This window comes from Eubalaena glacialis, chromosome 11 (genome assembly GCF_028564815.1).
Source record: "Eubalaena glacialis isolate mEubGla1 chromosome 11, mEubGla1.1.hap2.+ XY, whole genome shotgun sequence".
In the NCBI taxonomy this organism is placed as follows: domain Eukaryota; kingdom Metazoa; phylum Chordata; class Mammalia; order Artiodactyla; family Balaenidae; genus Eubalaena; species Eubalaena glacialis.
The window spans coordinates 35,372,180-35,397,304 of record NC_083726.1 but is presented as its reverse complement, the minus strand read 5'-3'; the positions used below and the strand labels follow the sequence as shown (position 1 = coordinate 35,397,304).

The window sequence follows — 25,125 nt, the reverse complement described above, 5'->3', positions numbered from 1 at the left end:
TTTACTTTTTGTAAATATGGCTACTAGGACATCTTAGACTCCATATGTAAGTTTCATTCTATATTTACTGGACAGCGCTAGGGAATTGTTCTTTATGTTCTAGGATATAAAAATAAATGATAAGAAAACCATGGAAAAACAACCCAAGACATAAAAACAATTCCTTCAATCTAAATTCTTTTTGTCCTCTTTTTTATTTTAATGAAAATGTAAGGGCATCAATAAAGATGTACAGAATAAAATATTGTCAAAATTTACAATTGAAGGCTTATAATTGTTTACCCTAACGTCATGGGGCACAATAAAATTACTTGGAAAGAGCTAGATAAATTAAATGATGCCAAACATCTATCTTTCTGAGTATGTCAAGGAAAGTTTGTTATAATAACAATTTTGAAAGATTTTTCCACATTATTTAAAAAAAAAAAATCTTGAAAGCTCCTGCCTTTACCAACTGTATGATCTTTAGATACAAAAACACTACATGGTACATATCTTACAAGTGTGTGAAGCATTTTTCACCAAAGGACACTGATCCCAAGGTAGAGGTTGCTGAAAAGACTGAGAAAAATAAAACAAACTCCAGCCAATGATGACATTGTAGTAGAGAGCCACAAAAAAGCATACCTGCAAAATAAAATAGTGTGATTACATTAAACCTCTCATGCCCCTTCCTTTGAAACAATGAGATGAAATGCATAAAACCCATTTAATACTTTAAAAAAAAACCTCCTCATTTTATTTTTATTTCAAACACATTATCTTTTCTAAAATGATGACTCTCATAGACATTAAGAACATGCATTAACAAGATTGAACTACATTTAAATTTACAGCTTGTTTTGTGTATTACTGCAAGCTCCAGTAGTGTTTTCTTAAAACATGATTAAAGAGTTGAGTAGAAGTACACACTCAAAGGTTTCATTTAAATTCAAACTATATAATTACAAACCCTGTAAAAATTATAAGGCATATACCATACCAGGAAACTTACTACACAACTTGCAAATCCAATCCCTCCCAGTTTAGGGCTTATGTAATTCCACACGCCAATGCTTCCTCGCCGAATTCTTTGACCCACAGAAAGTTCCAGGAAAAAAAGGGGAATACCTATTACCAGAAGCAGTATTAAATATGGCAAAAGATAGGCACCTACAGAGACAAGAACAAATAAAATAGATTATATTTTCAACAGTCACAGGAGAGAATACACTAATTCTGATTATCTCATGAAAGATGATATTTAAACTTCCATATAGTATAACTACAAAGGACTTTAAAGAAAATGCAGTTTCATTACTTTAAGCTTTCTGGTATTTGAAACTTGAATTTGACTGCTACAAAGAGTTTCTGATAAAAAATAATTATTAAAAAGGTAAGGATATCAATGAATAGTTTTAGTTTCATTTTATTGAAACGGTAAACCAGCTTTATTTTTCGTAAAAATAATTGCTTCCTTAAAATTAATTATTTTCTCAAATAGGTTTCACAAACTCCTGGAAATCTTATTCATACGATGTTAATGAAGTCATTTATTAAATTTTATTCAAACTCATCTAAATCATGCATTTCAAATCTGATAAATCAAAATGAATGGGATGTTATGGTATTAAAACTGACTCTTCCTAACTAACAACAGGGAAGAAGAAATGGCTGCTTAGACTGAAAGAGAAAAAAAAAAAAAAGAAAAAGAACTTCTACCACAGACAAATGTCATTTTTTCCCATATATATATATATATATATATATATATTTCATATAAAAAGTTCACTTCAGGAAACAAGTAATTTTTTGCTTTCCAAAATTCTGTTAAGGGGTAGGGAGGACTGACTAAACTGAGATATTTAATAGCTATTGTAAAATATATGTGCTATTTCCCTTGTAGTAAAGTTAATAAATATATTATTTTACAGCTAAATTTCAATTTAAGATATATGATTAGTGACTTTAAAATGTGCTGAACAGTTTGACAATGTTAATATTAGACTCTGTTAATTGATAAAGTCAAATGTGAAACCTGTACTCATTTCTACATGAGCATACATATGCAAATTATTCATTAAATGACTTCTAAAATGGACTTGCTACATTCAGATTTCCTGTCTGGAGTTTTGTCCAACCAGATACTGCCAAGTAGGTCATGTAATCGATGGTACTAATTCTCTTTTTAAAGTGGAGGCCATTTATTATATTTTCTCCTTTTAAAAAAGTGTTTAATGGTATTGAATAGATTTTGGAAACTATTCAAATTGTTATGGTACCTATTCTGCTGAAGAAGTAAATATTAATGATTTTTTTTTCAAATAATTTATCTCAGTATCTATATATCTCTGAAATAATTACTATATACAAGAATTTCCCAGGACTTCCCTGGTGGTCCAGTGGCTAAGACTCCGTGCTCCCAGTGCAGGGGGCCCGGGTTCGATCCCTGGCCAGGGAACTAGATCCCACATGCCGCAACTAAGAGATCGAATGCCACAACTAAAGATCCCGCGTGCCGCAACTAAGACCCGGCGCAGACAAATAAATAAATAAATAAATGTTTTTAAAAAAAAGAAATTGAATTAAAAAAAAAATTTCCCTTAACATGGTGGTTGGTAGAAAATCTCTACTCTCTTACAGCTGATTTTCAGTCTTTGAGACATGAGTTGATCTACAAAGGGGTATGCAATGTAAAGCATCGATGCATGAGATTATAAAACAGAATTATCAAAATTCAAATTCTAAAATGATTAATAACATTCAGGCACATGTTTCCTGAAGGACCGAAAGTGCATTTTAACACGTCTCAAATCCTGAGGTGTGAATTGGTTTATGTGTGTGTGAATGACTAGGAGAAAAAGAGAGAATGAATTAAGACTGGACTCATTGGGAGCGTTTCCTCAGTTATGTGTACATGACATACTATTAGATACCTGGCCTTTTCTTCCAACTCAAATTTCTCTAACACGAGCCTCCATAACAAAAATAGTCATAGCTAAACTACAACTGAGAATTTACTATTTGCCAGGCACATTTCTATCCACGTTACATGTAGTTACTCATTTATTCCTCACAAGAATCCAATGGGGCAAGTACCATTATTTTCCTCATTGTACAGGTGTGGGAATTCAGCCAGAAGAAATAAGTTAACCTGTGAATGGTCACCTGGATAATGTGGGAAAGAGCCAGGCTTTATAGTCAAACTGACTTCAAAATTTGAGCTGGTAGCTTCTACATTATAACACTTATTAAGCTTAACCATTGTGCTTTCAGTAATATCTTCAGACAAATCAACTTATATTGGTCTATTACTTTTTATTCTGTTATTCATAAAGTGCCTCAAATGATGAATAAGATTTAGGTAACCTGAGACTGTTTGACTAAACAGTCAAATACCTAGACAGCTCAATGCCATACTGCATGCTGAGTACTGCCTTTTGAACTCCAACAGCCATCTTGAAACGATAAAGCCCATTGGTGTTTTATAATGTCACTCTCTAGCATTTGTAATTAGAAGAGAGGAAACAATACTAGGAAGGGCATCTTGACTCTCTTTACATATGAAAGAAAGTAAAGAGGAGGAACCATTTTTGCTAACAACTGATTACTAACTCTGAAATCCTTTAGAGCTCTCCACCAAGACAAATACTGTATTAAATGGAAAGCAACCTGAGTTTTCAGCCAAGATAGCGGTCTTCCTTAATAGTATCGCCAGTTAGGCTCATAAGGTGAAAGGTCTGAAAATCAGAATTCATCTTCTGCCAGTCTTGCAAATGGGATGATTTGTGAGAAACAGAAAGCAGGGCAGTACATGGCTGCTTGTAGCTGATTTAATAAATAATTCATCTGTGATGTTAAAGACTAGCTAGAGGAGCTTGCCGTTTCAGTGGAGTGATGGGTAGTGCATCACCAACTTCATGTACTGATTCTTACCTCTCTGGCAGATTTGTCAGACAGGCTACTTTTCCCCAAACCTGTTGTTTTGTCCCTGGTTGAATTAACTAAGCAAGACCTTAAACATATTTTGTCACCATGACACCTTAGCTTTTTATCTATTAGTGACTGAAAAGAAACCATTTCACATATGAATGGTTTTATTATTTCATTTGATATATAGGTTGTAACTACATCAAAAATAAAATAAAACCATGTTTTTGTCCAGTCAGCAAAACTATCACAAACTGGAATCAAAGACCGAAATATTCAGTCTTTCCTTTACGTGCCGAAATGCTGCTTACAGAATATTTAGTGTTTAATCACACTTGTTTGAACAGCTTCCATATATGTATATGGTAAAGATAGTAATGGTAAATAAAGTAAAGCTTAATATTAAAGTTATTTTAATTTAATAACCCAAATGTTAGTTAACTTAATGTTCAGTTTGACTTTGGTGTACTATTGAGCTTGTATCCTACATGAACAATGTATTCTTTTGTATATGGTTTTATTTTCTTGATTTTAAGACAATTTCCACTAAATAACACTTGGTAATTATATGCACAAATACAAAAAGCTAAATATCATGTTGATCTAGATAATATGTTTAAAATTAGGAATGCTAATTATCATCTTAAGGATGCTAATATCTAAGGATGAAGACTATCTGGCATTATATTAAGTATCTGGTTAAATTCCTTCTACTAGGATATACAAAGTTCTGGTCAGCATTTGAAGACTATAATCATTCTAAATTTTATGTACTTTTTGCTTTTTTGAAGAGGGAAACAACTTAAAATTCAGAGTTAATAAATTGTGGACAGAAAATTCTCTCTTGTTCACCAATATCGTCTCATATCAAAAACTTGAGGACTTTTCTCCAAAGTGAATAACTGATAGGCACAAGGGATGGAACACGGGTTAGAAAAGTCAGTAATTTAGAGATGTTAATAGCATCCACAGAAAGAATTTGAGAATTTATGACCTTAAGCAATCCTTGAGTGTTCATAGCAAGCCATCTGCTCCTATGGAAACCTAATCTGAAAACAGAGCTGAAATTACTTCCAGCAAAAGTGTCTCCCTAGTTTTACAGTGGAATTCATAGTTTCTAAAATAGTGAGACTACAGCAACAACAGGGGCTATTTGACATAATCAACTGCAATTTGCTCAGCAATGTATCACTCAAAAAAAAAAAAGAAAACAGAAACTTACCACCCCCATTCTTCTGACAGAGGTATGGGAATCTCCACACGTTCCCTAATCCTACAGAAAATCCAACCTGGGCCAGGATGTATTGTAGTTTACTGTTCCAAGCTGGTCTTTCATCTTCGACTTCAGATCCTTCTTCAACATCTGTGTCTTTCTCTTCTTGGACGTCAACAATTAGTTCACTTTTCTTAAAGGCATCATCAGCTGAGTCTTCATTGGAAAGAAGGTCTTTGACAGACTCAATAACCTCATCGTCTAATTCTCTTTTTACCACCTTGCTATTCTTAGGCATTGGAAAGTGCGGGCAGTGGTATTTTTTTAAATTCCCTTTTGGTAAGTTTGTTAATTCTTTTTAAAAATATGTTAGTTGATAGGAATAAAAGATGGAGGAGGATATCAAAGAAATCTTTGATTCAAGGTGATAAAGTCTTATGGATCCTGGATCTCTATGTCCAATATTCTGTGGGTACCTGTAAAATTTTAAGTTGAAAAACAATAATATTTAATAAGGAAAAATATTTAAAATACCAAAGGCCCTTTCTTATTAATTTTTATGATGCAAACTCTTTCTACAGAGTGTAAAACATATGACTCTTCTTGACCTTTCAGAGCTTAATATTTCCAGAAGTATAAGAATTGTAAAGTACACAAGGGCTTCACACACATTTTCTTTTAGCTAACTTCTTCCTTCTTGCAAAAATCTACTTTGATCTCAGATATACCCCACTGCATAATGTTTACTCGGTTAATTTGTAAATAAGTAGAATTTTGAGACCCTTTTTCTTAATTCTTCCTTTTTCCCTCTCTGACTGAAGTGCATCCCTTATTTTATTGCTTATAGAATTATATACACAATTTCATGCCATCCCTGTAAACTTGTCTTATACAGAATTTCTTCTGTTGGCATATTCATCTACTTATTCATTTGATATTAAGGGAAAAGACATTAAGGGATATATTGGGGGAGGGGAAATTTCTCCTCTTTCCCCTCTTAGTTCTTTTGGTTGGTAATTAAAATGAAATAAGACAGATTAACAGGAGAAAAACAGTTTATTATTTTCATACAGGAAATCCACATAAATATGAAGAATTCCAAAGACAGCAAGGCAAGGTGAGATATATATATATTATTCTGGACTAAGAAGGAGGTAGGGATCTGAGGCTTTAAGGGGAAGTAAAATAATTCAAACGAAGATAAAAAGAGTTAATGTTTGGTAAACAAATGTTTGCTGGGTCATCCAAAGACAATATAGGATGCAGAGAGAACTTTTATCAAATGGGCTTGGCTAGGTTCCTTCCTGTCTACCACACCTAATACTTGACTATAGTTATCAGTGGTAATAGCTCCTTCCTGGGACAGGCCTCCAATCTTAAATTCTTTTAGGCAGTAAGGGGGGAATTCAAACGTTCTTCCTGAGTCTTTTGGGCTTTGATTTTCTCAGCTCAAAGTAATCTGCATGCTGGAGTGGCACATCTTGTGGCAACCTACCCTGAATCCCATCAGACACAAACATTAATGAAACATACAATATCTGCTTTTAACGAGCTTATATCTACTATAGAGAAAGGCGCATCCCAAATAACTGCACTACACTGCACAATGTAAATGACCCAACATCCTTACAATAGGAGAGACCAGGAACATTGGATAAAAGTGAACTTAGAGTTGAGCAGAAATGGAGTGGGCCACACCAAACATAAGGAAAAACATAAACAGATTCAGGAAGTGGTAAACATTTGTGATATTTGTGTGTACATTCTCTCAAACAACTCAAGAACAACACTGCCATCACCTTGGCATTTTCCCCTTTCTCCATTTCTGTTTGCATTATATCTCATCTCCATTCTCTATTCAGATACAGACCAAGTAAGTGTACAAGGCATATCTACGAACCAATGAGACTATTCTTTTTTTTAATTGAAGTAGAGCTGATTTACAATATTGTTTTAGTTTTAGGTGTACAGCACAGTGTTTTGTTTTGTTTTGTTTTTGCAGATTATATTCCATTATAGGTTATTATAAGATATTGGGTATAATTCCCTGTGCTATACAGTAAATCCTGATTGCTTATCTATTTTATGTATAGTAGTTTGTATCTGTTAATCCCATATGCCTAATTTGTCCCTCCCCCACTCCCCTTTGGTAACCATAAGTTTGTTTTCTATGTTTGTGAGTTTGTTTCTCTTCTGTATTCATTTGTATTATTTTTCAGATTCCACATATAAGTAATAGCATTTGTTATTTGTCTTTGTCTTACTTACTTCACTAAGCATAATATTCTCTAGGTCCATCCATGTTGCTGCAAATGGCAATATTTCATTCCTTTTTATAGCTGAGTAATATAGTGTGTGTGTGTGTGTGTATACCACGTCTTCTTAAGCCAATTGTCTGTTGATGGGCACTCGGGTTTCTTCCATGTCTTGGCTATTGTAAATAGTACTGCTTTGAACATTGGGTTGATGTATCTTGTCAAAGTAGAGTTTTCCATTTTTCTAGATATATATCCAGGAGTAGAATTACTGGATCATATGTTAGCTCTATTTTTAGTTTTTTTAAGGAACGTCAATACTGTTTTCTACAGTGGCTGCACCAATTTACATTCCCACCAACAGAGTACAAGGGTTCCCTTTTTTCCACACCCTCTCCAGCATTTATTATTTGTAGACTTTTTGATAATAGCCATTCTGTCCAGTATGAAGTTGTCTATTTTAAAAAGTGACTAAACATATGAGAGCTTCTCCTCAAAATTGGATCAGGAAGCTTTAAAAATGATATCCCAAGAATTCTGCCATTCATTGCTAGAAAAAAAATGGAATTCTTTGATGGAACTGCTGTTAGATTTACATTAAAAGTCGGAGAAACAGTCTGTCATACTTTATCTTATAATCTTAATGCAAAAGACAGGGTGCTGGGTAATGCAATGAAAAGAAAAATTCTTTAACTTAACCATATAACTATTTGTCATTTTTAGGTTTGTATGTGTTTCATTGTTTCCAAAATTAAAATATATACTCTAAGAAAATACACTCGTTAAGATTTGGGGAAGATTAACAGGAAGACTGTGAAGGAAATTCTGAAAGAGAAGCATTCCCAAAATATTCTGAATAATAGACACATCTCTAGAATAACTGAAAAACTTCTCATGGTGACTATTTTAAAGAGGCCAATAAGGGTTGGATACAGAAATAGTTTCATGAGGTTAGGGATTATGTATGTTTAATTTGTACTATTTCCCCCTAGAGCTCAGTAATTATTAGTAGAATAGATGAATAAATATAATCACTGAAAAACTGAAATAAGCTAATTTTCCAAATAGTTTTTGCTGGAAGAAAACAACCTGACATATAAGAAATTGTGATTTGTGAGACATGAATTATCTAAAGGTCTACATTTTTTGGATCATCTAATGATAAACTGTTTGCATAATAACTTTACTGATACATGGATAAGAGCATTTGTTTTAATCTGACAAGCTTGGAGTTATGCCATAGCTCTTTTACTTAGTTGTGTAACTTCTCGTAGTTACATGACTCTTAACTTAGTTTCCTCAATAAACATTGGTCTGTTACTCCTTTTGCTTTTTTCCATGCAAATAGAAAGGTAAGGAATGTATTGAAGTTTAAAGGTATTATTACAGTAAAATCACCCACCATTTCATGAAGAAAAAATTTAAAAGACAGTGTTATTCATGAGCCTCCCTCAAATTAATTATCTCAAAATTGTTGTATTTCTTCTATAGACTTCTAGTCTTTGCAGGAAAAAAATTAGAAATAACATCTTTGGCCACTGTTGCATGTTTTTTACATATCCAATGAATAATCATACATAGGATATCTTTTGGCATAGTTTAGTTTAAAAATTCCTGTCAGACTAACCAAAGCTCACATTCTTATGAAAAAAAAAATCAATGTCTAATGGAAACAAAATTTGAATGCAACTTTCTATTGTAAATGTCTAAAATATACTTAACTACATATACAGATTTATAATGCAATAATCTTAGGCAACCTTTATAAAATTTAAAACTTAAAAAGTGATGCTAAATATGTATTTGCATGCATTTAGAGTTCCTTTTCTATTATAAGCAAAAAAAAGAAGTGATAGTACATTAATAATATCACAAGTAAAATAATTTACACTCTCTTATCTCACTTTGTTTCTCCCACCTCCTCCTCCTGTCTGGGATGGTTATAGGAAAATATCAGGTGGGGTTGCAGTTAACATTGAAGTTTCCACAATAACACGTAAGTCTTGGGGAAAAATGTATATCTCTTCTTCAATAGGCCATAAGCTCTACTTGGAGAATGACATTATCTTACCAATCTCACATTCTCAATGTTTAAATTTGTCTGTCAAATAAATGAACTGAAGTATGACAGAATAATATTGTATAATAACTACAAGTATTTTGCATTATTACACGTTTGGTTGTTTTTTTGTTTTTTGCCTTTTACCCCAGGTCCCTATATTTACTGAGTCAGAGGCGTATCTTTCTTATATAGCTGCTGCATATAGCCAAAAGATATAAATTGAATTTCTGAGTGGATCTGTAAAAACCTACTATATGAGATAATTTGGAAGCCAAATTAATTTCAAATTTTCAAGACCTGACTTTTTTGAAAGAGAAATTTTTTAGGAATGCCAAAAGCTTTCCTGAAGAACTTAGCCCGTAAAAGTATGCCATAAACAAAGATTTAAACATGTAATTGACTATTGCCAAAAGTATATTACTGTTACTACGAAGCAGGAATGTCCAGGGAGGATGTGAAGTAGTGGGTGATAAATTTTTCGTATTCTACAGGTCACATGGGCAGTAGGATAATCATCAATTAACTGCACAGTCTCTGCCAAGTTACCACCATCCACTCCTGGGAGAGTCAACTTGGCGACAAGCTATCATACTGCTCTTCACCTGTACCTAGGAGTTGCATTAACTGTCCTCATCACTAACTGATGAGAGCCTCCTGTCTACAACGGAGTAACAGATAGGCGAGAGCAGGGGTCAAGAAAATACTGCCCATGAGCCTAATACAACCCACGGTCTGATTTTGTAAATAAAATTGTATTGGAACATAGTCATGCCCACACATTTACATATCTCCTATGGTTAATTTTGTGCTGCAACAACTGAATCACTTTGTATGGATTGCAAAGCCTGAAATATTTACTGTTGAAAAAATTTGACAACCACTGTTCCAGAGATCAAATCCGAATTGAAGATGCAGAGTGCCCCAGATCACTCCATCTATGCTTCATTTGCACGGCACTAATTTTTTTATCACATGGTGTGACAAGATAGAAATCTCCCCATTCAAAAAGGAGATTATTTACTATGAGATTATGAGTAATTATGAGATTAATTGCTAAGAATGAAAAAGTTTTACATAGAAACAGGGAGATGGAGGGGTAGTAGTTGAGAGGGAAACAAAAGCAAAAGATAAATGTAGAATATATATCAGGAAACAGAATAGAATAAAACACAAAATACTAAAAGATAAAATAGCAGACTTTTGCTAAGACTTGTATTATCTAATAATAATAATAATAATAATGTAGAAGGGTCAACACTGAGAAATGACTGGTATAGAGATTCCTAGGGATTTCAAGCAGAAGTAGAAAGGAGAAATAAGCCCAGGATATTCAATCACCTCTATAAAAACTAAGAGAAAAAAATACTTGATCTTCAATTTTTATACTCAAGTACTTTGTATTCCAATTATAATGTCACAGGCAAATATTCTCATCCATAAGAGATCTGATGAGCCCTAATGGGGAGAAAGAGGGACAGGCTACATGATCATGAAATTTAGCCAATCGAGACAGAGACCCATGTTAAACGACAGAAGTGAACATTAATTTAAACAAGGAAATAAGGTTCAAAATCTATAAGAATTATGTTGAGGAGAAAAATATAAATTAAAATCCAAAAATAACCTAACTAACAAAATCAGGAATTTAAACGGGAGAAAGAAGGAAAGAAAGGTATGAGAATGTCCTCATCTTTCATAGCAGAAAGCAATTTAGGATGCTGTCTAAATATGAAACTCATAGTCCAAAAAAGGATAATGACCCCACCTCTTCATGTTTTTGTATAATCCTTCTTATTTACTTTTAATGAGATCTTGTAGGAATTAATATTTATTGCTGTGAAAAGACATGTGTTGGTGCCAAACATTTATTTATTTATTTATTTATTTTATTTATTTTTTAGTTTTTTGGCTGCATTGGGTCTTCATTGCTGCGCTCGGGCTTTCTCTAGTTGTGGCGAGCAGGGGCTACTCTTTGTTGCAGTGCACTGGCTTCTCAGTGCGGTGGCTTCTCTTGTTGCAGAGCATGGGCTCTAGGTGCGTGGGCTTCAGTAGTTGTGGCATGTGGGCTCAGTAGTTATGGTTCGCAGGCTCTAGAGCACAGGCTCAGTAGTTGTGGCCCACGGGCTTAGTTGCTCCGCGGCATGTGGGATCTTCCCGGACTAGATCTCGAACCCGTGTCCCCTGCATTGGCAGGTGGATTCTTAACCACTGTGCCACCAGGGAAGGCCATGGTGCCAAACATTTATATCTAGGTTCTAGAGACAGACTGAGTTCAAATCCAAACTCTATCACTTACGGTTTTATGACCTTGGCTAAATTACTTAGTTATCTAATAATAAAGTGCTTGGATAAACGCAAACACATTGAGAGTACTCAATGTATGTTTTCTTTTATTAGTATGATTATCGCCCTCTTATGTTTGTATTATATTACAACTTCATTCAATGAAGGATAATGTGAGTCCAGAGCCAATGCTACATGTTTCAGGTGTCTTAACACCACTTTTTTATAAAACCAGTTTTCATCTCTGCATAATAAATTACCTCAAAATATAGTAGCTTAACAAGCAAAAACTGTATTTGCTCATGATTTTGTGGATTAGCAATTTGAGCTAGGCTTAGATGGTCAGTTGTTTTGCTTCTCTTGACTTGGGTCACTTCTGCTCTGCAGTCACCTGTCAACTCGAGTGGAGGAGGATGGTCTAAGAGGGTCTTAAATCACATTCTGGCAGGGACAGCCTATCAGCCAGAGCACTTTGGTCCTCCTACACGTAGTCTCTCCAAAATGCTAGCTCCAGCTTGTTCACATTATAAGCTTAGAGTTCCAACTCTAGCCAAAAGGGGTAAGCCCAACACACAAGTGCTAGTAAAGCCTGTTTGTGTCACATTTGCTGATGTCTCACTGACCAAAGCAAGTCACACAGCTAAGTCCAGATGACTCAAGAGTAAATAAACTCCATGTTTTGACGGAAGGAACAACAAGGTCAATTTGCTAAAGGTATGAGTAGAGGGAAGAGAGAAATACTGCCACCATTTTTGAGAATAATCTGCATTTGTTCAGTTAGATTTCTTCTCCCTGGATTTTGAACCTTGAGGAGAAGAACAAAGAGATCAAAAAGTTGGCATCTCATTTAATTCCAAAGGCATTATGCCCAGGCTGTAACTACTACCATAGTCATGGATCCTGGTTCCTAGTTTTCAGAACTGTTTTCATTCTTGCCCTTTTCCATCTTATTGCCAAGCACCCCATTGTTTCTTTGAGTCCTTGCGACCCTGCCAATATTTCTTTTTTTTTTTTTTCCTCATAGCCAGCATCAGTTTCTGCAGCTTGCAAAGAACCTTATTATACACCTATTATAAATGTAAACAATACACCTATTATAAATATAAAACAATTGGTGTCTTCCCATTTATCTATTCTATACAGGGACTTACATACATTAAAAAGGTTGAAAATGTTACATTATTTAAATTTGGACTTATCTTTATATTTTTCTCATTCTCCCATTTTTGTATTGCTTTAATATCTTCATGTGTAACTTTTCAGAAAAAAAAATCTATTTTAAACACTTAAAACTAGATTCAAAACCTTTTAAAATCAACATAATAAAATTTTAACTTGTGGTTCTCAACCCTAACCATTTTTCATGTGTTTTTCCTTTCTTAAGATTGTTTCATTGCCTCTCCACATAAATTTTGAAATCAGCTTGTCAATTTCTACCCAAAAAAAACAGCCTGCTGGAAATTTGAATGGGATTACATTGATTCTATAGACCCATTTGTGGAGCACTCACATCTTAAAAATTGAGTTTTCCAATCTATGAACTTGGTATATCTTTCCATTTATTTGTATCTGCTTTAATTTCTCTCCAGATAAAAAAGTGATTTTTTTTAATACAAGCTTTATATCCTGCAACAATGCTAAATCAAGTTGTTATTTTTTAAAGATCCCTTAGGATTTTTATATAGACAATATGTCATTGGTAAATAAAGACAGTTTAGCTTTCTCTAATTGTTTGCCTTTAATTTCTTTTTCTTGAGTTATTTTCTGGCTAGAACATCCACCAAAATTTTGAACGGAAGTGTTAAGAGCAGACTTCTTCATCTATGCCGCAATGTTAGTGGGGAAGTACTCAATATTTTACTGTTAGGTACAATGTTAGTTATGGATTTTTTCATCAGGTCCTTTTATCTGTTTAGAAGTTTCTTTTATTCCTAGTTCAGTGATTTTTTTTTTTTTTTGAATCATGAATACCTGTTGAATTTTGTCACATAATTTCCTGCTTTTCTTAAGATAATCACATAACTTCTTAATCTGTTAATATTGAGTATTATATTGATTGGTTTTGTATCTTTCATTATGGAATAAACCCCACTTACTCTAGATGTATTACCCTTTTATTATATCACTGAATTTATTTGCTAATATTTTGGTAAGGATTTTTTTCAACTATATTCATGGGAACATGGATCTGTAAAAATTTTTTTCTTATATTTTACTTCTCTGGTTTTGGTGGACTCCTTAATAGAGTTCTGAAATGGCCTCTCTTTTATCTTCTGAGAGACTATATGTAGGATTGGTTTTATTTCTTCCTAAAATGTTTGGCAGCATTCACCAATAAAGCCATCTGGGCCTGGAGTTTTCTTTTATGGAATATTTTCAATTAAAAATTCAATTTATTTTATTGATATACAGCTACTTAGGTTTTCTTTTTCTTGCTGTGTTAGTTTTGGTAAGTTGTGCTTTTCAAGGAATTTATATCATCTAAATTGTCAAATTTATTGGCACAAAGTGATTCATAATAGTCCCTAGTGTTTTTTTAACACCTGAAGGATTTTTAGTCTTATCTCATTTTTTATCCCTGCTATTGGTAATAGGTGTTTTCTCTGCTTTTGTCTTAATTATTCTTGCTAAAAATTTCACTATAGAGTTAACTCAAAATAGAAATAATTCACTATAGAATTAACAGAGTTCTTACTCCATCTTTCCAGACTTTTAAACTACTATTGTTACAATATCTTTTGAAATTATGTTATATTAGACATTAATAAATGTTTCCAGTGAAAATATGCAAAACCCTAAAATAGCAGGCAGGCACTTGCATCTTAGATATGAGAGATGACTCAAACAGACATGCCTGTGCTGGCTAATTACTGGCATTTTCCACAATCTTAATATTCTCTAATAAAGAACTAGAACAACAGTAAATTATCTCCCTGACTTGGACAAATTCAAATTTTACTGAATAAAGTTTTCTTTAAATATGAACCAATTCTGAACATTGAATCTGAAATTCATTGTGAATTCCAATGAAATATATTTTTTCATATTCTAATGTATAGAGTAAAAAGTAAAGACTATTTGAACAAAAATAAAATGTTGAACCATATTGAAATACCCAAGAAAAAAAAGGCACATGTTAAGAAGTTTGTAGTTATGAAATAATCGCCATAGAGAAAGACAAAATTTGGTAACATAATGAAATAATGATTTTAACAAATAATACAAAAATTTTTCAACCATATAGAATTCCACTTAAGCATTTATTTTGCAAATTATATCTCTTTATATAAAATGTCTGCATTAAGCAAAAAGATAACAAAAAAAAAATCACAGAATCAATCAAAAGGAGGAGAACATTTTTACAAGTGAAATACAAAGTCACAACTTACACTTGGTGACATACGTTTTGCCCAAAAATGTGGACTATAACACATCTATCAGAATGGCTAAAATAAATAAATAGATAAATAAATAATGACACCAAAAGTTGGTGAGGATGTGAAGAAACTAGATCAATCATATACTGCTGATAGAAATGTAGAATAGTATAGCCACTCTAAAAAATAGTTGGCAGTTACTTTTAACACTAATAATAGAGTTACCATTGTGACCATCATTTTGCACTCTTAGGCATATATCCCAGAGAAATAAAAACTTATTTTCAAGCAGAAACTTGTACATAAATGTTCATAAAAGCTTTATTCATAATAGCCCCAAACTGAAAACTACCCAAACGTCCTTCAATGGGTGAATGGTTAAACAAACCGGAGTACGTCCATATCATGCAATATCAGCCATAAAAAGGAAAGAACTATTGATACATGCAACAACCTGGATAAACTTTAAGGGAATGATGCTAAATCGGGGAGAGAAAGCCAGTTTGAAAAGGATACATGTTTCATGATTCCATTTATATTACATTTGTGAAATTAGATAATGACATAGATGAACCACAGAACAGTGGTTGCTAGGAGTTATGGTACAGAAGGACAGGTGGGTGTGCTATAAAAAGGTAGCACAGGGGAATCTTGTGAGATGGTACCACTTAGTATCTTCATTGTGATAAGGGTTGCATGAGGCTATACATGTGATAAAATTGCAAAGAACAATACATACATAAACACACATACAGAAAAAATGACTGCATAATCTGGAAAAGCTCTATGAATTGTACCAATATCAATATGCTGGTTTTGATATTGTACTGTATTTTTATATAAGATTATAAAGTGGGGGAGGCTAAGTGAAGGTTACACAGGACCTCCCTTTGCACCTTCTTGTGAGCTTGCAATTATTTCAAAGTTAATTATAATTATACAGCAATTCCCAGAAATTGAAATGTATTTTTGTTGACTTCTATAAACCAAGGACAGATCTTAAATTTTATTTAACTAAGTCCTTCAAAAGGCCTTTTAAACATTTTTAAAATACACAAAAAGTCTTCTAAACATTTAAAATTTTATTGAGAACACCTCAGATTTAGGCACTGTATTCATTTCCTGAGGGTGCTGTAACAAGTTCAAATTTAGTGGCTTGAAACAACAGAAATCTGGTCTTTCAAAGCTCTGGAAGCCAGAGATTCGAAATCTGTTTCAGTGAACCAAAATCAAGGTGTTGTCAGGTCTGCAGTCCCTCAGGAGGCCCTAGGGGAAAGTCTGTTCTTCGCCTCTTCTAGCTTCTGGGGCTGCCGGTGTTCCTTCACTCATAGCGACATCACTCCAGTCCATACCTCCATACCCACATTGCTTCCTCCTCTTCTATGTGTGTCTAATCTCCTCTGCCTCTTTCATATAAGGACATCTGAGATGGCATGGCATATAGGGCTCATCTGGACATTCTAGGATAACCTCTTCATCTGAAGATAATTTCTGCAACAAGTCTTTTTCCAACTAAGGTAACAGTCACAAGTGCCAGGAATTAAGAGGTAGACAAATCCTCAGGAGCTATTATTAGCCTCCTGCAGGCACATTCTATTGTATTACACTTATTTATATATTTGTATTATCATGCCTTATGGAAAAAATGAATTTGAAAGCATTCAACATGTTTCATTGTCATCATCATAGAATGTCAAGTATGATCTCTCTTAGATATTTCCTATAATAGATAGCAAACACAAATGTTAACAATTCTTCCCAATGCTGTATTATCCCTGTTACTCATCTCATTAATAAGATGGAGTCTATTTCCCCTTCTTTTAATTCTGGGCTGGCCTTGAACTTCCTTTGACCATTAGAATGCAGAAGTGACACTATGCAAATGTCACTAGGCCTCAGGAAGCCTGGCAGTTTCTGTTTTGACGCTTTTGGAAGCCAGACACAATATAAAAAATGTCCACCTGCCCTGTTAGAAAGCCCACATGAAAAGTGAGAGAGAGACTCTATCAGCCACCAATTGTACCAGCCATCTGAGCTAAACCCACAGGCACAAGTTGAATAGCCCCAGTTGAATAGCCAGCTAACATCAACTAGAAATATCAACTAGAACAGATGAAGCACCTAGCTGAGCCCAACCAACACAGAGGATAATGAAAAATAATAAACCATTATTGTTTAAAGTCACTACAATCCAGGAAGGTAACAGAGGGTGAATGCTTCAATATAACATTGTTTCAAACCTACTAAAAAAAAAACAACAACAACGGATAGTTTGTTATGTAGCATATGTACTAACTGCCTAATGGGGGAGATGAATTGAATAGTCACTGAATTTAACTGAAAGTAAAAATACTTAATTAAATTTGAAATATTGTCCAAGGAACCATTCACAGTGGGGCTAGACCTGTGTAAAAAAAGGTGTGGTTTAGGTTTTTAAATCCATGCAGTGATTTTCTTTTAACCACAAGATAAATATTAGCCTTGAAAGACACGTTTAGTTACCCTAATGTAAAGCTCCATAAGGTCGATCTTATGCTTTTGTATATTATTTTATATATCAGAAACGAAACAAGGATTATAAGAAAACCTGCAGACATCAAAATGACCATAAGGAAGTAATAGCAAAACTCTACACACGTAAATCTTGACAACTTAGTTGAAATAGGCTAATTCCTTGAAAAACACAAACTACCACAACTTACCCAACATAAAACAGGTCATTTAATATCCATATAACTATTTAGAAACATGAATGCATTATTTTAAAACTCTCACAAAAGAAATCTCCAGGCCCAGATGGTTTCACTGGGAAATCCCACCTAACATTTAAGAAACAATTAACACCAACTCTGCACAATCTCTTCCAGACAATAGAAGATGATAGAACACTTCGCAATTCATTTTATTAAGTCGGTATTACTCTGAATCCAAAACCATACAAAGATGGTACCAGAATAAAACAAACAAAAAACTATATATCTATATCCTTCATGAATAAAGACAAAACCTTCCTTAACACAATATTAGAAAACAGAATTCAGTGCTATATAATAAGAATTGTACCCCATGACCAAGTGGGTCTTATTCTAGGTACACAGGCTTGTTCAATATTCAAAAACTAATAATGTAATGTTTTCTCTGAAGCTCAGGAACAAGACAAGAATGTCCATTCACATACTTTTATTCAGTGTAGCACTGGAAGTTCTAGCCAGTGCAGTAAGGCAAGAAAAGGAAATATAAGGCATATAGATTGGAAAGAAAGAAAGAAAATTTTCCATTTGTGCAGACATCCTGATTGTCTATATTGAAAATACCAAGGAATCTACAAAATATGAACAGTACTTTTATATTGAATACTTCAACTGATGAAAGAAATCTAAGAAGATCTAAATATATGGACAGACATACCATGTTCACGGACTGAAAGACTCAACACAGTAAATAAGTCAGTTCTCCCTAAATTGGTATACAGGTTTAAGGCAATTCCTATAAAATCCCAGCAAAAATTTCTGTAGATATAGATTAGATTATTCTAAATTTATATAAAACGTCAAAAAATTAAAATAGCTACAACAATTTCAAAATGGAAGAATGAAGTAGGAGGAATCTTTCTACCTTATTTGAAGACTTATATAGCTACAGTGATAAAGACTGTGTGAGGTTGACAGAAGGACAGACAAATAGATCAATGAAACAGAAGAGAGTACCCATAAGTAGGCCCACTCAAATACATGCAACTGATTTTTGACAAAGGTGCAAAAGCAATTTCAGTAGAGAAAGGATAGCCCTTTCAACAAATAGCTCTGGAACAATTGGGCATTCCCAAGCAAATGTAGCCTGGACCTAAATTTCATACCTTACACAAAAACAAATCAAAATAAATCACAGACTTAAATGTAAAACGTTAAACTATAAACCTTTTAAAAAGAAATCATCAGAAAGAATGTTGAGATCTAGAGCTAAGCAAAGAATTCTTAGACATGAAACCAAAAGCAGAATCCATCAAAGCAAAAATTGGTAAAATGGACTTCAAAATTTAAAAATTTGCTCTCTGAAAGAACCTATTAAGTGGATGAAAAAAATAAGCTAAAGACTGGGAGAAAACATTTGCAGACCACAACCCCAAGAAAAAAAACAGTATTTAGGATCTATAAGAACTCATAAAAGTCATCAATTAAAAATAATTTAGAAAATGGACAAAGGACATAAAGGGACATTTCACTGAATATGATGTCTGGATGGCAAATGAGCACATGAAATGAGGTTTGACATTATCAGCCATTAGCAATGGTAACTAAAACTACAATGCGATGTCATTACATACTTATTGGGATGGCTAAAATAGAAAGACAACCAAATTCTGGCAAGGATATGGAGAAAACTGGATCATTCATACATTGCTAGTGAGAATGTAAAATGGTACAGCTCTCCAGAAAACAAAACATGCAACTACCATATAATCCAGCAATTGCCCTCCTGGGCATTTATGCTGTAGAAATGAAAATTTAGGTTCCATAAAACCTGTAAACAAGTTTCTATAGCAGCTTTGTTCATAACAACCCTAAACTGGAAAGAACTCAGATGTCATTCAATGGGTGAATGCTTAAACAGACTCTGGTAAATCCATACCATGGAGTACTACTCAGAAATAAAAACAAACCACTAATACACACAACAGCGTAGATGAATCTACAGACAATTATGCTGAGTTGAAAAAGCCAATTCCAAAAGGTTGCACATTATATGATTCTACTTACATAACATTCTTGAAAAGACAAAACAACAAACATGAATAATAGGTTAGTGGTCACCACGATTTAAGGACAGGTTAGGGACAGGACTGAAGTGGTTGTGCTTATGAAAGGGCCACACAGGGATCCTTATAGTGATGGAACTCTGTAACTTTGCTTTATCAATGTCAGTATTCTGATTATGATGTCATAGTATAGATTTGCAAAAGGTTACGCTTGCAGAAAACTGCATAGAGGGCACGCAAGAACTCTCTGTGTTATTTCTTATAATTATATATTATCTTATATAATTATTTCTTAACAACTACATATGAATCTATAACCATCTCAAATTTTTTTTAAAAAAACCTTAGTCAACTCACTAAAAAATGTGCATTTTTATGCTGATATAACCAGTTAATGTTAGTGAATCCACTAAATCTCATCTGCTGCTCTAATACAATTTTATTACTAAGAATATTGAATGTAGGAAACTTTCCTATAAATTCAGAAACTGCAAAAGTCATGGACCCAAAATATCCATTGACTTTTATACCTTACTCATTTGATGGTATCTGATACCTGGCTACTTTTCTCCCAAGAGTACTTTTTATATGCTACTGTTTTCACTTTAGAATATGTTCAAATTTATATTTAGAATAAATAATACAGTAATACGGTGGGTATAGAGTGAAAAATATCTTCCAACTCTTTTTCCCCAGCACATCTAATCCCACCCCTATCTCTCTATAAGTCACCAAAGTCCTCCACAGATATTTGGTATATATTCAAGCTAATATGTATATTCAGGCTAATATGTGTTTTCTTTCCACCTTCCCAACCTTTTTCTTTTTACACCACTGTTACTATATACTATATGATGCACAATTCTGCATCTTGGTTTTTCACTTTAAAAGTCTTTAAAACCTTTTGCTCTCAATACAATAGTTTATTGTGTTTTTTTAAATGATCATATGGGTATGTCATACATTACTGTGTTTTTTAAAATGATGGTATGCGTATGTCATATATCGGTCATTTCTGACAGTTTGCTTCAGTGTTCAAGCAACTCACTTTGTATATCTGACATTTACATATCTGTAGAATAAATTCCTAGAAGCGGAACTGCTTAATCAAAAGTTATATGCTTTTATAATTTTGGTAAATATTGACAAATGACCCTTTATAAAAGCTGTCTCAATTTGTACTACCACAAGCAAAGTATGAAAGTGCCTGGTTCCCTCTGCCTTCTTCAATACAGTGAGTAATATTTTTTTTTAACATCTTTATTGGAGTATAATTGCTTTACAATGTCGTGTTAGTTTCTGCTTTATAACAAAGTGAATCAGCTATATGTATACATATATCCCCATATCTCTTCCCTCTTGCGTCTCCCTCCCACCCTCCCTATTCCACGCCTCTAGGTGGACACAAAGCACCGAGCTGATCTCCCTGTGCTATTCGGCTTCTTCTCACTAGCTATCTATTTTACGTTTGGTAGTATATATAAGTCCATGCCACTCTCTCACTTCGTCCCAGCTTACCCTTCCCCCTCCCCGTGTCCTCAAGTCCATTCTCTACGTCGTCTGCGTCTTTATCAGTGAGTAATATTTTTGATCTTTGCCAATCTGATAGGTGAAAAAGCTCCCAGGTTAAGCATTCTGTTCAAAGATAACAATCAATTAATCTTATGTGAAAGGATACCTTAGCGCATCAATCACAAGGAAATAAACTGACCTTCAAGACTGAAAACAGCTCTATCCTATATCAAGTGGTACTGTGCATTTAATACCACCCTGTAGCCCAGTCTCTAGGGCTTGCTGTTCACCGAGAAATATGAGACAGTCATTACTGGTCAAAGTTAATGTATAAGCAGATAAATCTGTTTATTAAAAAAATTATTTACTCAATATATCCAAAAGAGTAGTTAGGACTTGCTTTAAGTTATAGGGCAAATTGGAAATAAATCTAAAGATGCCTGCTATGTAACCTTGAATGTTTTCACGCATCAGACTACACCCATGGATTTTTGTTAATAATGCCATCTGCTCAGAAACTATTTTAAAATCGACTCTGCATAGGAATATATTATTACAGCCAATCATGCATATGTATGCAGTAATAAAGGGGTTAACACACTCTCCAAAAGAAGTTGAGAAGTAAATTGAGAAGTACAAGCTTTCCGCCCTTTTGATCACCAACAGTCTCTTTCAGGTCTATCATTCTAAAAGTCAATGATTTTTTAATTACCTGGATGATAACCCCAGAGTTCAAAAGAATGCAAACTTCTTACCAATTAAGACAAAAGTTTTATGTCATGACAGGACAAGCATATTTTCTAACATGTACAAAATAAAATTTGAACTGTGATCACTGGGTAAACTAATGCTTATCAAGTTTAGGTTTTAGTAATTATTCTAACTTATTTTAAAATTTCAACAACTGACAACTAAGCATCTCCACCTGATTATTGGTATCTCAAACAGCTATTATCCAATTTAAAAATTCTTTACTATTTGCTATGGTTTGAATGTTTGCGTCCTCCCCCCATCCCATATATGTTGAAATTCTAACCCCAATGTGATGGTATTAGAAGTTGAGGCTTTGGGGGGTTAATATGAGACTCTAGAGAACTAACTAGCCCCTTCGACCACGTGAGAACACAGTGAGAAAGCACCCTCTATGAACCAGGAAGCAGGCTCCCACCAGACACGGAATCTGCTGGCACCTTGATCTTGGGCCAGCCTCCAGAAGTGTGAGAAATACATTTCTGTTCATTATAAGCCACCCAGTTTATGGTAATTTGTTATAGCAACCTGAACTAGACTAAGATAGTATTTCTTATTTACTTTATTAATTGGATAACAGAGCACTTATTTCCTAAAAACATATGTAAATATCTTTCTTAACACCATTAAAATACAGTATCTTGAGTTACATATATTGGAATATAAAGTAATTATTGAATCAAATATATAACGTGCAATCAGAAAAAGAAAACTTGTGAACAAATGATGATATTCTCTTCCTTTCACAACAACATTAATTCCTATCTTTCTACAAAAAAAAGAATACACTGAATGTTCATTTGGAGGAAAATGGTCAATGAATTCAGTAATATATTGATAATATATTTTAAGCTAACAAATATACATGGATCGTTGGTCATGTAAGACACAAAACCCACTCATTTTCTCAAAATAGACAATTTTGATGGTTGAATACTCCGAATTTAATGAGAGAAATACACACACTCTTCGGTCCATCATCAAGTAATTTATTAAATACCTCCTACAAGTCAAATCCAATACTAGGCGTTGAAGACAGAAGCAGGAGTGTATCTCAGCACCATTCTTGCAGAACTGAGGCTGGGTGGGGTAAGGAGCTCTTCACGGGGTTGTTCGTCAGAGAATGATATTTCTTAAAGCAAACACATTGTTCCCCGTGTTTCGGGAAAGCAACCAGGCAATGACAGGTATAAAACAGCTTTAAAAACGGGGAGACGAGAAGCCCAAATGTAGCACAGAACGCAAACGCTTCGGTCCTCTTGTGTTTCTGGTTAGGGGACCAAACAAACGGTGCAGACTGAGACTGGGTCTACCTTTAAGACCTGGAGGGGAAACGGCAGGCCTAGGAGAAACGGTCGCAGTCTCATTTGCATAAGCACCCAAACACTGCTGACGTCACCGCGCCCGAGTGCGGACCCCGCCCCTTCTTACTCCACTGTTTCCCCGCTAGGGAAGAGAATGGAAAGCGGAAAGGAGAGCTCAGCACCGGAGAGCGCGAACCTGGGGGCTTCCCTCTCCGCGAACGAGCGGCAAACGCCGCTTTTCCGCTTAACGGAAAAGCATTTCAGCCACTGCGGCCTCTGAAACCGGGTAGGTCATAACTGTCCTCAGGACAGCTCGAACGTTTTTGATCCATTCGTATTTATAAGGCGCGTTACTGACTGAAAGTCTACCCCTATACTCAAAACGGTCCTCTGCCCAGGCCACGCACAAACGAGCCGAGTTCATGAAACGTAGAAACGGTCTCCCATCGTCTCCTTAAAATCCCGGCGCCAACACCCTCACCGCCACATTCTCAAATCCCTGGATGCGCAGAAACACACAGGCTGTGCTTTCTCCGGGCGCCTCGTGCCTTGTGCGGGAGAAAGGCCCACTTCAGGACCATTTAACGCAGGATACCTCAGGCAAAAGGGAACTGGGGTCACGTGAAAACACACCGCCTTGGGCAGTCGCCTTCGGCAGTTGCAAAAGCAACCAGAAGCGAACGAGGAATGAGGTTGGCTCCTCTCCCCGCCCCACTCTCACCTGCACGAGGATCAGCTTCCAACTCACCGAGAGCCCTGGAAGCGTCTCGCTCCGTCCCGACCCTGGCAACTTTCCGACTTGCCTCAGGCGGACCCCGCCCTTCGGCCAACCCTGACTGGACTTGGAAACGACTAATCTTTTGGGGATGCTGTGGTCACGACAGGAAGGAAGGATGGCGGCACGTTTCGACCCATGTGCTTCCCGTTACACACCGCTTCTAGGCCCCCAGATTGTGCACAGGTGCAGGACGCAGAGCCCGAAGGGTCGCCCGCAGAGCCCAGCTTCGCCCTCCTGGGGCTCTGGAGCCGCCCTACCTCCCCTCACCCCCCGGACACAGCCTGAGTCCTTCCCGGGATCCCTCCATCAATTCCGCTCCCTTCCCCGGCCCCGAGCTCCAGGGTGCCTCGCGGTGAGCCCCACCCTACCTACACCGTGTCCTTAGCGGTAGGAGCGTGTCCTCACCGTCAGGGTGTCTTGGCCGGCGCCTCTTGCTGTGTCCACGTCCCGACAGTAGCAGCACTGGCCAAGGGGTCGGGTCCAGGTGGCTGACCGAGGCCGCGGGGAGCTGTCTGGAAAGAAGCAGCTGCTGAGGGCGGGCGGGTCCTGGGGCAGGGTGGAGGGGGTCTCTGCCCTGCGGGCTGCAGGGGACTCCTCCTGAGCGCCTGTGTGTCCGCCAGGCGAAGAGCACGAGATGCAGGCGCGCGGGTGCGTGCGCGCGCGGGTGTGTGTCAGTGTGTGAGTGAGGGTGTGACGGAGGCGCCCACGTGCCCGGCCCGCCGGATCTGCGGCCTCCGACAGGCTGCGGGGGAGGGGGGAGGCTGCGGGCGCCTGGGGGACGCGAGCCAGGTCTCCAGGCCCGGCGCCGCACCTCCCCGCCCCGCCGCCCCTTGACGCAGAGGCCGCTGCGGCTGCCTCGCGGCGTCCTCCCTGCGCTCCAGGCGGGGGACGGGAGGGACTCCGGGAAGCCGGCTCCAGAGCAAAAC

The 25,125-nt window shown here is 35.9% G+C and overlaps 1 protein-coding gene across 2 annotated transcripts in view; it reads right to left on the bottom strand.

The window, feature by feature from the left end:
* Positions 1 to 24,849, bottom strand: part of SLC6A15 (solute carrier family 6 member 15) — a 46,964-nt gene extending 22,115 nt beyond the window's left edge. The window contains exons 1-4 of one of the 2 annotated variants that reach the window (XM_061204588.1): positions 24,605 to 24,849; positions 5,132 to 5,598; positions 995 to 1,152; positions 501 to 627 (exon numbers count right to left, since the gene is read on the bottom strand). In XM_061204588.1, the coding sequence (XP_061060571.1) occupies positions 501 to 627; positions 995 to 1,152; positions 5,132 to 5,420 (574 nt within the window). In that variant the 5' untranslated portion in view covers positions 5,421 to 5,598; positions 24,605 to 24,849. Of the gene's footprint in view, positions 1 to 500; positions 628 to 994; positions 1,153 to 5,131; positions 5,599 to 24,604 lie in introns of those variants that run through there. The other variant, XM_061204589.1, reaches the window with a different exon arrangement.
* Between the last annotated feature and the right edge of the window lie 276 nt (positions 24,850 to 25,125).